General features: G+C 39.7%; 1 protein-coding gene across 10 annotated transcripts in view; it reads left to right on the top strand.

The window, feature by feature from the left end:
- Positions 1-12,282, top strand: part of BRF1 (BRF1 general transcription factor IIIB subunit) — a 270,488-nt gene that overhangs the window by 62,643 nt on the left and 195,563 nt on the right. For 3 of the 10 annotated variants that reach the window (XM_075926416.1, XM_075926414.1, XM_075926413.1), the window contains exon 3: positions 8,530-8,703. The exons of 2 other annotated variants lie outside the window; for them this stretch is intronic. In XM_075926416.1, the coding sequence (XP_075782531.1) occupies positions 8,530-8,703 (174 nt within the window). Of the gene's footprint in view, positions 1-7,268; positions 7,797-8,529; positions 8,704-8,837; positions 8,884-12,282 lie in introns of those variants that run through there. 5 more of the 10 variants (XM_075926418.1, XM_075926415.1, XM_075926422.1 and 2 more) reach the window with 5 other exon arrangements.

Raw genomic sequence — 12,282 nt, forward strand, 5'->3', positions numbered from 1 at the left:
CAGATGTAGGTAAGGCCAAAGCAAACTGCAAAGAGCTACAAAGGGATCTCACAAAACTGTGTGGCTGGGGAACAAAGTGGCAGAAGAAATTCAGAGTTTATAAATGCAAAGTAATGCACACTAGAAAACACAATCCCAATTATACATATAAAACGATAGAGTCTAAATTACCTGTTACCACTCTTGGAGTTGTTGAGGATAGTTCTCTGACAAAAACCACTCTGCAATGTCAATTAAAAAAAAAAAAAAAAGCAAACAGGATGTTGGGAATCATTAAGAAAGGGATAGAGAGTAAGACCATGGATTTGTATAGAAGCAAAGTGATATGCCCATATCTTGAACACTCCATGCAGATGTGGTTGCCCCATCTCAAAAAAGATATATTGGATTTGCAAGAGGTTCAGAAAAGGGCAACAAAAATGATTAGGGGTATGGAACTGCTTCTGTATGAGGACACATTAATAAGATTGGGACTTATCTTGGAAAAGAGACAAAAAGGAATATGATAGAACTTTTAAAATCATGACCAGGGCTCGACAAATTAGTCAATCTACTCGCCCGAAGCGAGTAGATTTTAAGCCAGCACGGCGTCGCAGCGCAATCAGTGCATGCACAGCGTGCCAAACCGCGCGGCTGAGCGGAGCTTGCCGCCGCTTGTCAAGGCCTGATCATGACTGTTGTGGAGAAAGTAAACACAGAAGTGCTATTTACTTCTCATAACACAAGAGGTAGAGGCCACCATAGGCAGCAAGTTTAAAACAAACAAAAGGAAGTATTTCTTCACGTAATGCATAGTCAACTTGTAGCATTTTTACCAGAGAATATTGTGAAGATCAAGGATTCAAAAAAGAACTAGATAAATTCATGGAGCATAGGTCCATCCATGACCATTAGCCAGAATGGGAAGGGCCTGTGTCCCTAGTGTCTGTTTGCTAGAAGCTGAGAATGGGCAACAGTAGATGGCTCACTTGATGATGGCCTATAATTTTCAGTTCCCTTTGAAAACCTGGCATTGGCCACTATCAAAGTCAAGATACTGGGCTAGAAGGATCTTTGGTCTGACCCATTATGGCTATTTTTATGTTTTTGTTTGTTTTTTCTGTTTTTTTGTTAACTAGATTAGGACTGTAGGGGAAAAAGAAAGAACCTCTTTCTCCCAGAAAGGTCATCAGCAGATGTAGATTCAAATGACATATATTACCCTTATCAGTGTGATAACATTTTTCTGTCAGGGGCATACCAGTGATGTTGAAGAATATAGTTTCATCTTTCATTTTAAGAAATTTTTGTGTGGGCAGTCTTAAAATTTGAGGAAATTTTGGAATGGCAATTCTGCTGAAATATGACACATTCTTTAACCATAACTTTTCATTCAAAGCCACAACAGGTTCAAGATATGTTTGATAAATAACAATCAATTCATATAATTTTATACCCAAGAGTCATTGCAATTTAGCCTGAGTTTATTTTTAATCTAAGACTAGCAGTTAAAAGAAAGATTTAAATATGGAGGCTGAAGCTCAGTCATTAACTTCCTTTGTCAGCACATAATGAAATTCATACGGAACATCTGTAACTGCAATATCCAGTTGAAAGGCGACAAATTAAGAAGAAAAAATTACCTGACATCTACTACCCCTAGGACCAAGTTTTGTGCTACTAGCCCTCTTATGTGAAGGAATAGAACAGCTGGGCAAAACTAGAAGTCATTTTTAAATGCAAAATGTTTGACATCTGTATTAAACTTCAGACATCTTATTTTTGATATATCTCCTTGTTCTTCCTGCATGCAGTTGACTTCTCTCTCTCTATCTTTCCATTGTAGTTAATGTTTCTCCTCTTCTATAGTTTTCAGTAACAGTCTTTTCTTTTTCTCAACCACTTCTCATCCCCTCCTCCAGTCCTGTTTTCTGCCTCCTCATCCACCTTATCTTAGAATCATAGAAATGTAGGTCTGGACAGCGCTTTTCAGTCATTAAGTTCAGCACCTGAGCTGAAGCAGGAGCAAGTGTAGACCCATTCCAGTCAGTCAGGATAGCAACCCCATGTCTTGGGCATCCCGAAAACTCTTGACTATCAGAACCTGGGGCTGGATGATAGGATAGGTCACTTGATCATTGCTTTGTTCTGTTCATTTACTCTGAAGTGTCTGGCACTTGCCACTCTCAGAATACAGGATACTGGCCCAGATGTCCTATTCTGTTCATTCTCAATGAAATATTGTCCACTTTCACAGTCAAGCTACTGTGCTAGATGGACCATTGGTCTGATCAGTGTGGGCAGTCTTGTGTATCAGGGTTTTTCCCTGTACCCTGCTCAGAGGCTTTTTACCTTCTATATATGCCTCCATCTAATAGGCATTTGATAAATCTGAAGACCCATGGTATCTGTGAGCATGGTTGAGAGGGTAGTACTCCTTTTCCTCTAGACTGTTGAGATATGGAGTGCATATCAGTGTCTCAGCTATATAGAATGTTGCATTGAGGAATGTTTTTGTTGCTCTATTCCTTCTGCAGTGTTAGTTTGTAGTTCCTCGTTGCATAACTCCAATGCCAGGCTCCTCTGCTACCGTTCCTGTTTTTTCAAGCGGCTGCAGAATTTCATTAACAGGATTCTTTTCAGTTTCACTGATGCCCACAGGATTCTGCAGAACACTGAAAGCTGCAAGGCTCTTGTTTTCACTCTGCTACAATTTAGAAGATCTCTTACCATGCAGAGTCACAGAAGTTGGCTGCTAGCAGACAGAAAACACTGCATCAGTTTGTACTCCATTTGTATTAAAAGGTTTTACGTCACATCGAAATGTCTTTTAGTCTTTAAAATGAAATAGAAGCTCAGATTCTGCAGAAGTTGATGGCACTTAACCTTGGAAAATTATCTATGAGCAACGAGTCAACTGCTGTAACTTGAAATTTTCTTCAGTTTGCTGATTTATGAAATTTATTTATTGTTAAATGCAATGTAGTTTATACATTCTGTAGAGCAAGTTCTGACATTTTTGTTATGGCTGAAAAATGGCACTTTTAAAAACCCGTTTCTTTTAAAAATGGCCAGATCACCTAGTCATAAACACATTTCCTCTGTCTTGAACAATCCAGGAATCTTAAAAGTTGGTTTCCCCCCTCTCCCCAGCACTGTCTCTGTGGTGCTGTCTGCCCCGTCCATTTCCCTCCGCCCTAGTGCTGCTACCTACTACATTTAAACTGCAGAGCCTCAGTAGGTGTAGCTCCCAGATCTGGTGCAAGCCAGGACTGAGCACCTTGCTTTCACTTACTGACTAATTGTGTAGTTAATAACAATTCTATCGACTACATGATTAGTGAAATACTTGCTTTTTAACATCCCTGGTAGATGGGTGTTTGGAATAAGTGTGCGGATCAGCAGTAATGTACCATCTGTTATGAGAATGGTAACAATTAACTTTTAAATGGTAGATATGCATTATAGAAATCACCTAAGAATAATTATGCTTTTTAAAAATACGAATATAAATGTGATTTGATGTAAAAACACCATCTACACAAAATAGAGATTAAAACCAAGCACAAATAAGCTTTGATAGCAGTGAAGAACAATATACTGTTATGATCAATAGCTCTGCTTGAAGTGCTTGGAGTGATTTTTTTTTAATCTTTTAATGCCAGATAGCTAAGGAATACCTTTCATTAAAGATAAATGTGTGTTCACACTTCTCTCTAGCAAGACAGCCTTTCAGCTGTTTAAGGATTAAACATGTATTAGTTTTATCTCAACAGTAGAATCTTCTTGGGTGAATAAGTATCTGACACAACTTCTGTTAAAAATTTGCTTTTAAAATTAATCATGAACAACCTAAAATTAGTTTCAATTACAGAACAATCAATCAACCTTCTAAAGCTGAGTTTACAAATCCTGATTTTTACAGCTTAGTTTGAGCAAACAACATCAGCAGAGGTTTTAAGACACGGAAATAGCAGAGATTTTTCCCTCCAACGGTTGGGAGCAGTAGCAGTCAAGCAGGAAGATGGGTTGGCCTCTCTCTTTGCAGCACTTAGATGTCAGTACTAGCCTGCTTTTTACTACAGTAAACTTCTGATGATCCGGCACCTTTAGGACCCTGGGGGTGCTGGCTTATCAGATATGCCAGAGAAGGGGGACTATGAGGGGTCGGTGGCAAACTGCACAGCGTGGGAGAGGGCCGTGCTGCGGGACCAACCCGACAGCACCCCAGCTCCTCTGCCCCCAGCTTCCTTAAGTCAGCTGCTGCTGAAACTGAGCAGCGGCGGACTTGAGGAAGCCGGGGGCAGAGCAGCTGGGGTGCTGCCGGGTTGGTCCCTCAGCGCTGCCCCTCACCTGACTGGCGCTGCAGGACTAACCCGGCAGTACTCTGCCCCGGGCTTCCACAAATCAGCCGCTGGTCAGTTTCAGCAGCAGCGGACTTGGGGAAGCTGGGGGCAGAGCAGCTAGGGTGCTCTGCCCCAGGGCTTCCCCAAGTCTACCGCTGCTAAAACTGACCAGCGGTGGACTTGGGGAAGCCAGGGGCAGAGCAGCTCCAATTGTCCGGCTTGCCAGAACATTTCTGGCACCAACTGGAACCCAGACTATCAGGAGTGCCAGACCACTGGATGCTGGACAGTTGGAGTCTTACTGTATTTGAACTTTGGATATTCTTTTCCATTTGCTTATTGATTATATCATCCAGCCTCCTCCCTCTTTTCCTTACAATCCACACATTATGTACCACTCCATCCTTTCCGTTATCTCCCTGCCCCTCTATTCTTTTTCTCTCTATTTTTTTTCCTTCATCACTGTCTGAAGAAATTAATGAATATTTTAAAAAATGGAACTAGCAAGTTCTGCTATGTCTTAACATCATGGAAACCAAACTGCTTTTCCTCCCTCATAACCTCACCATCAACCACCTTCCTCCCCAGCACTCAAATTCATACACTGGAAGTTGCCCTTGGCTCTTCCCCCTTCCTTGTCCTACATACTCAGGGAGTGTCTTGAGTCCTTCCGCTTATCTGCCTCATTTCTGCAGTCTGTTCTTTTCTTTCTAATGCTGAACATTCTTGTGTCAGGTTCTCCTCTCGTCATCTGCTTTAATTACTCCTCTTCTTGACATCCACATTTTCCTCCTCCAGTCCATAGAAAATGTCAGTAGCATTTTAGTCTATCATTCTGAACATCTCCACCCCCTCTTTCAATTCACAAGCTCCCTCTTCAACTTTGCATGAAGCTCAAACTTTTCTGTAACTGACTTCATAGGCCTGCTTGTGGGGTTTGAATTTTGCATGCACCAGTCCTACAAGGAATTGAGTACGTTATACTTATAAAATTGTAACCCATTCCACTAAAGCTGTAGCATCATTTTTGGGTAAGGAGAACAGCCAGGAAGTGTCTGCATATTTTTACAAAGTGCTGTAGCCAGTTTAAGCATTAGGCTCAGCTTTCAGGCAGCAAGTCCTCAAGGACCTAGTGTTTCTATCCTCCTTTCTCCAAACTTTTGTGGTATTAAGTACTGAATTTAGTTTATTGTTGAAGTTCTAAAAGGTATTTATTGGCTTCATTAGATAATGTTTTCAAGTCTTCTTCGCCATATATTTTTATCCATTGAAGAATTGCTACTCATTGTCCCCATTTGTATGTGTGCTTGTGGCAACAAGGGCATGGGAAATAAAATTTGTTATCCATAGATTCTTTTCTTATGCCCTAAATATGTGGTTACAGCTGCCCTTCAAAAGTGAAGACTTAGAATTACTGTGGTATTAATAAATTAAATTCAGTTACATATTACAGCCCTGAAAGTTATCAGATAGGTGAGGTAGGAAGAAGACAGGCAAAACACACTAATCTGCCCATATGTGATAGGGCAACAAAAATATATAATAGGCAAGGTTTGTTCTTGTTACCTTTATGTGAAGATGCTTTAAGTTTGGGGTAAAGGAAGGAACTAAAAGGAATACAAGATGTTTTGTGTTCCTGTATAGAAGCCTAATTGCTGACTATCATGTCCCAGCTTAAGAAAGCAAGGGAAAGAACTGCATTGATTAATGTGATTATTCTGATAAAAGACCTGTAGAGAGTGGGTACTGTTTTGTGTGATTTTTAATTTACTTTTGTACAAGAAAACATCAAGCCACCTTTTTGAAATGAAGAGCAAATTAGAGACACTGACATTTTTTACCCATTTGGTTACAAAATGTTAATACAGTAATTCCTCATTTAACACTATAGATATGTTTCAGAAAATGATGGTGTTAAGTGAAAATGTGTTATGCGGGGTCAATTTTCCCATTGAAAATAATGGAAAAGGTGGGGGTTGCGTTTCAAGCAGTGGTGTCCTTTGGGGCCGGAACATAAGGTTGGGGGAGAAAGGGGACTGGGTTACAGCAAGGAGGGGAGGTGTTTGGCTCTGGGGAAGGCAAAGGGAGGAGAAGGTATGGGGGATTGGGTTGGGAGTATGCCCTTGTAACAGGTCTTCCGGGACCTGCACTGCGTCTGGCGAGCGGGGGCGTCTCCGGGGAACGGCACGGCGAGCAGCAAACCATTCGCTGCTTTGCAGGAAGGTGAGGGAAGCCCTACGCAGCCGCTGGCGACGGGGGCAGAGGAGAGGGGCCAAGCCTGCAAGTGGGGGCGGAGGAGAGGGGGAAAGGTGTCCAGTGAGGAGGAGTCAGCGGGGAATGGCGTGGCGAGTGGTGAACCCTCCTCCGCTTTGCAGTGAAGCAGGGGAAGTCCTGGCTGGGGAAATCGTGTTATTCTGGGGACGGTCGTGTAATTTAAAAAACGTTCCCTAAAAAAAATCGTGCTATTGCGAAAACATGTTAAGGGGGCACGTGTTAAATGAGGAATTACTGTACATATGTTTGAGGGCTTGATCATAATGTAAACAGATGAACACTTTCACTTCCATTGCTATAGGTGGGTCCAGGGCATCTCCAGCATGAAGAGTTGTAGCTATTCTCCAAAACGTTTTCTTGATTGTTCTAAGTTCCTACATTGGATGAAATTTCTTTTGATGGATTGCAGAGGGAAGTTAACATAGTTCTGTGGTTCTCTATTTGTGTGCAACTTTCTGCTTGGGAGGAATTGCATTGAATTGTAGTTAGATTTCTGGGAGTATCTTTACTGGAACCAAGTTAGAATTTTCTTGTTGACTTGAAGGGTTTTCAGATATTATGAACTTCCCTTAACATACTGTTACTGCTGCTTATGGAGGAAAAGCCTGATTATCAGGTGTGTCAAAGTAAAGAATTACAGATATATGTTCTTATTTTTCTTGAAATTATTATGTTGTCACTGTTGCCTGAAATGAAAAGCTGTGGATTAGCTACTTGGAAAACTACTTGGTACTCACTTCTTCAAATATACTTACGTGTTTGTAACTTCTCATTGAATTTAATAGATGCATGTTTCCTGTAAGAACATGTAGTAGAAACATCTGTCTGAAATATTTAACTAAAGGTGGTTTTTTGTTTTGTTATTGTCTGACCCACTGATTGTTAATGAGCCCAGTACTTTTCATCATGACTTCTCCCATCTTTTCCACCAACTCAGCCTTATCATTCCTTCTTGGAATGGTTTTCATAGCTAGAACTTTGAGAGGGGGCTGGACCTTGCTTTCCAGGTCTGTCTTAGCAGCTGTACCACTTCCTATTATGACTAACCTAAAGTACATTTCTTCTAAGGGTGAACACGCATCTTGTTTTCCTTAATCAATGTAGTTTGGCAGCAAAATTAAATGAAGCCTCTGCTCTGAATATGTTTAGAGGAAGTTCTGCCCTAGCAACGATAACCATGATTAAGCTTCAAGATAAGTGCCAGAAGCTCCTTTCCTTTTGTTTTTGATGTTGTGTTGTTAAGAGACCAACATACTTCATCAATTTTGAATTGTAACAAAATGTATAACTTGTTTGCAATTAGTCAAGTGAACCGCAATTAGTCAAGTGTACCACAATAAGATTTCTTTTTTTGATTTTTTTTTTTTTAAAAGACATTCATCTCTAAAGCTGATCAAATGCCAGTCAAACTCGTTGGGGAAAATCTTTTTCTGTTTGGAAAAGAGCCCAGCATGTTTTGGGTGCTATCTCATCTAAACAAAGAATGAACCTATATTTTTAATGTTTAGTAGTGTGGTTGCCTCAATTCTGCCCAAATTCAGATCTAGACCCTGTCCTCCCCCCAAGAAATGGACACCTAAAACTCTGGTTGACTTGAATGGGATACTTGGCCCCTTCTGAAAATCAGCATTTCTAATTGGATGCCCCAAAACAGTAGACACATTTGAAAATTTAGGACATAATCTTCATAGAGCTACATGATTTAAGAAATTGTTCTAGGATCAAAAATAACATTAGTGTATTATTTCTTTTATTTTTGTGCTTTATTAAAAGAATGCATTTTGTTGCACAAGAATGTCTAAATTTAAATTTCTAAGCAAGGTTTTTCTTAAGTTTGGTCATTTGTTAAAAAGTGGATTAATTACAAAATTGTTTTAAGAGCTCTCTCTCTCTCTCTCTTTTTTTTTTTTTTTTTTTTTTTTTTTTAAAGGAAAGCGTCAAATTCATCACTTAGGAAACCAGTTGCAACTCAACCAGCATTGTCTTGATACTGCTTTTAACTTTTTCAAGATGGCAGTGAGCAAGCACTTAACTCGTGGACGAAAGATGACCCATGTAATTGCTGCATGTCTCTACTTGGTGTGTAGAACTGAAGGAACACCTCGTATCCTTTCACTTTTGAACAAAATAAAGGATGCATTTTTTTTTTTTTTTTTTTTTTTTGGTCCATATGTGAAACACATCAGATGTTTGAAAACTTGAAAAATCTCTGCTCTTGTGATAATACAATTCTTCTTTCAGAAAGCTAAACACCTGATTTGACCTTTTGTTTGGCCTTGAAGAGGTAAGTGTTTGGGGACAAATTTAGCCTCAGATGGGTGAACACAGTGAAATTAATGGAAATTGTGTGCATGAATCCAGAGTGAAATTTGGCTCTGTAAATTGTCAGCAGTTGTAACACCTCAACGGAGCTTTAATTTTTCACACTTAAGACTTAATTTCTTATTTCTGTAGCTTTGTAAGTATAAAATTAGACTCTTTCTGAGCTTTGTTAGGGAATTCCATTTTAAAAATTATCAGCGCTGAGGGACAATTCTGAGTTGAGTGCATGGCCTAAATAAATCATTGTACAGTACCCACTTAAGTTCACAGAAGGGCTTCCATGGATTCCAGTGAGTGCTCGCTCAAGCTACTAGTGAATTGAGTGCTGTGGTGGAATGGCAGAATTGCCCCGGTCATCTCTCTGCTGCTTGTGGCTGTGAAGTTGTTTTGGTACTGAAGTCACACTGCTACCTTACCCCCAGCAGCAGGGCAGGGTACTTGACCAATAGTCTGTTATGCTGGTTTCAGCCTGCCTTCAAATCCTGCTGAGGCTCAGTGCTCTTCAGTAGAGTTGAACTTTGGTGCAGAGGTTGCAGGTCATCTTCTCCTTGTGTAGTGGACACACTGATTCTGTTGTCAGGTCTTGAGAAGGAGTGGTTTTGGTGGATCTAGTGAAGTATTTAAAGGGCTCTTATCCCTACAGTATCTGAGCATCTAACAATTGTGGATGGATTTGTTCTCTTGCTACTCCTAGAAGGAGGTATCCCTATTATGGTTAAGGAGAAACTGAGACACTTGCTAGATTTTAAACATCCTACTCAAGATCAGATAAGAGGTCAGAAGCAGGGCCAGGAAATGAGCATGGATTTCCCAAGTCCTAGATCAGTGCTCTGTCTTCTAGACCATCCTTACTTTTGTCCCACAGCAGTTTGTCAAAATTACTGTCAATTTTAAATACTTCATAAATGTAATCATGCTTATTTGTATTTCTGTATTAATAGTTACAGGAACTAGAAGCAAAACACTAGCACAAAATAAGGAAAGCTCTGAAGAGAACTTATGTAATATTTTAAATATTCATTCTTGGGTCAGGGAATGATGAACCCCAGCTGTCATGAACAACATAGCTGATTCACTTTTGTACAGGCAGTCCCCGGGTTACATGGATCCGACTTACATCGGATCCCTACTTAAAAACGGGGTGAGGCAACCCCGCACTAGCTGCCCTCCCTCCCCCAGCAGACCAGGGAGACGCGAAGCTAGCGTTCTCTTCCCCCCCCCCCCCCCCAGCAGACCAGGGAGACGCGGAGCGGCTTTTCTCAGCAGACACCTTAGCTTGAGAATAAAGGACTGAGGGAAGTGAGGTGTGGGAGAATAAAACTGAGCTCTGAAGAAATGTTTGGCTAGAGTGTCCCCTACAAAATGTACCAGTTCCGACTTACATACAAATTCAACTTAAGAACAAACCCATAGTCCCTATCTTGTACATAACCCGGGGACTGCCTGTAATGCTGTTTAATTTTGTTTTTCTTTTTGGAAAATAGAATGGTCAGTTTCACTTTCATGTTCTATTTGGGTGAAATTTTAGTTTCTGGTTCTATAAAGAATGTTTCAGAAATAGTGCTTTGTGATAGTGCTGCAGTAGGTGAGCTGCAAACATTGCAAAAGAGTCATTTGTTGAAAAATGAAAATAGAAAACAGAGCTTGCTTTTTAGACTTAGGTTTTGTTAAAATTTCATATTAAAACCGGTGAACTTTGGGGTTCTAATTTCGCTTGGCACTATCACTTTAAAGCCAGCATTTGTTAAAATGTTGCAACTGTTGACCAAGACTTTTCTGACATTTGAAAAAGCGGTATTTTACAGTTGTAAAATGAAAGTAATGATGCTAACTTTTTCCTTGATGTTAGCTTGGTACCTTAAAAAGTATCAAATATTGTTAATACTATGTTTGCAATAAACAAGCTAGCATGTTGCTGTGCTGAGTGCTGTAGTTGTCTGTGTAACAATGATGATTGCACTTGAAAGCAAAGCAAAAAAAAAGTGATCTTTAAAACATCCATTTTCAACATTTTTCCATTTGTGATTTGAAGTTATATGCAAAATATACTCCAGTAACTGAAATGTCACAAATACCTAAACATATGTGTTTTTTCTTTTAAAATAACTTCCTGTGTGATAGTCTATAAAACACTGGCATGAATAAGCCCCTACAGAGAAGCTCAATCTTTTTACTAAAACATCACAAGCAACTCTTTCCTCTTGTGGTTACCATGACATCTGGATCCTCAAAACTGGCAGTGCATGTGCTATGTGGCTCAATTATCCATGTTGTGTTTTTTAAATTTGTTACATAAACTTCCATTCAGTAACTAAAGTTGATACTAAGAGTTCAACAGTGTTGAAAATCTCTACAGATCAAAAGTCTGCTTTGAAGGATTGAGTTCAGAGTCTGGTGTAGATGTCTGCTTTTTGCCAAACCATTAGCTTCTTTTGTTTCAAAAACAAGCGACTCAGTTGAGAGTAAGGTCTGGTTCCAGATATAAAATTAACCATTCTCGCCTTCTCTTTCCCTTCCCCTAGTTTTTTTCTTCAAAACTTGAAAATTTTGAAGTAATGCAACTTAGAAAAGCATAACATATTGCCATTTCTAAGATTATGTTCATTTAAGGGTGATGTATATTATTCTTGATCTGTTATATTTGTGGTCCCATTATAGATCAGGAGCGCACAGTGTCTGGCAGTATACAAATGCATAATGAAAGATAAACATGCCCGCTAAAGCTTTAGTTTAGGAGAACCAAGAAGCAAATGAAGGGAGGAGGAGAGGGCTTTGTACTGACAAAGTAAAGTTATGCACACAGTTCCACACAGACAGGCAAAGTGTAATGACTGAGGGCATCAAAGCATGCAATATTTCTATACCTTATAAGATGTTTTACCCTGACAAGATCATTGGTTTAAAATTGTATTTAATTTGTCCATTGTCAGATTCATTTAGTCACTATGGAAGAAGAGATTTACTGAGGATGCATTTGGGGGAGAAGGTTAAAGCATTAGGGATTGGGTCAGAGAGGACATTCTCCTTATAAGAAGCAACTTGAAAGAAGGTATCAAGGCAAGATTTTTGAATGGGTACATTAGATTTTGTCTGCTAAGCTTCACACCCTAAAGGAGTAAAGTTTTTTTTAAGAAATTGTTGGACATCTGTCTTCAAGTGCATCCAGTTGTGCATCCCAAATCACTAGTCGTCATTGAATATCTTGGTCAAAGACCAGGAATGAAGTGGACTAGAGGGCAGATGAGGTTAGTTTAATTAACAATGCTGAGAGGCCAGGCGGTGAGAGGATAGAGATACATACAAGTGAAAAAGCTGTTAATGAATTAGAAGATAAAACTAGTAAGCTTGAAATGTATATGAA

The sequence above is a fragment of the Pelodiscus sinensis genome, chromosome 4, assembly GCF_049634645.1.
Source record: "Pelodiscus sinensis isolate JC-2024 chromosome 4, ASM4963464v1, whole genome shotgun sequence".
NCBI lineage: Eukaryota > Metazoa > Chordata > Testudines > Trionychidae > Pelodiscus > Pelodiscus sinensis.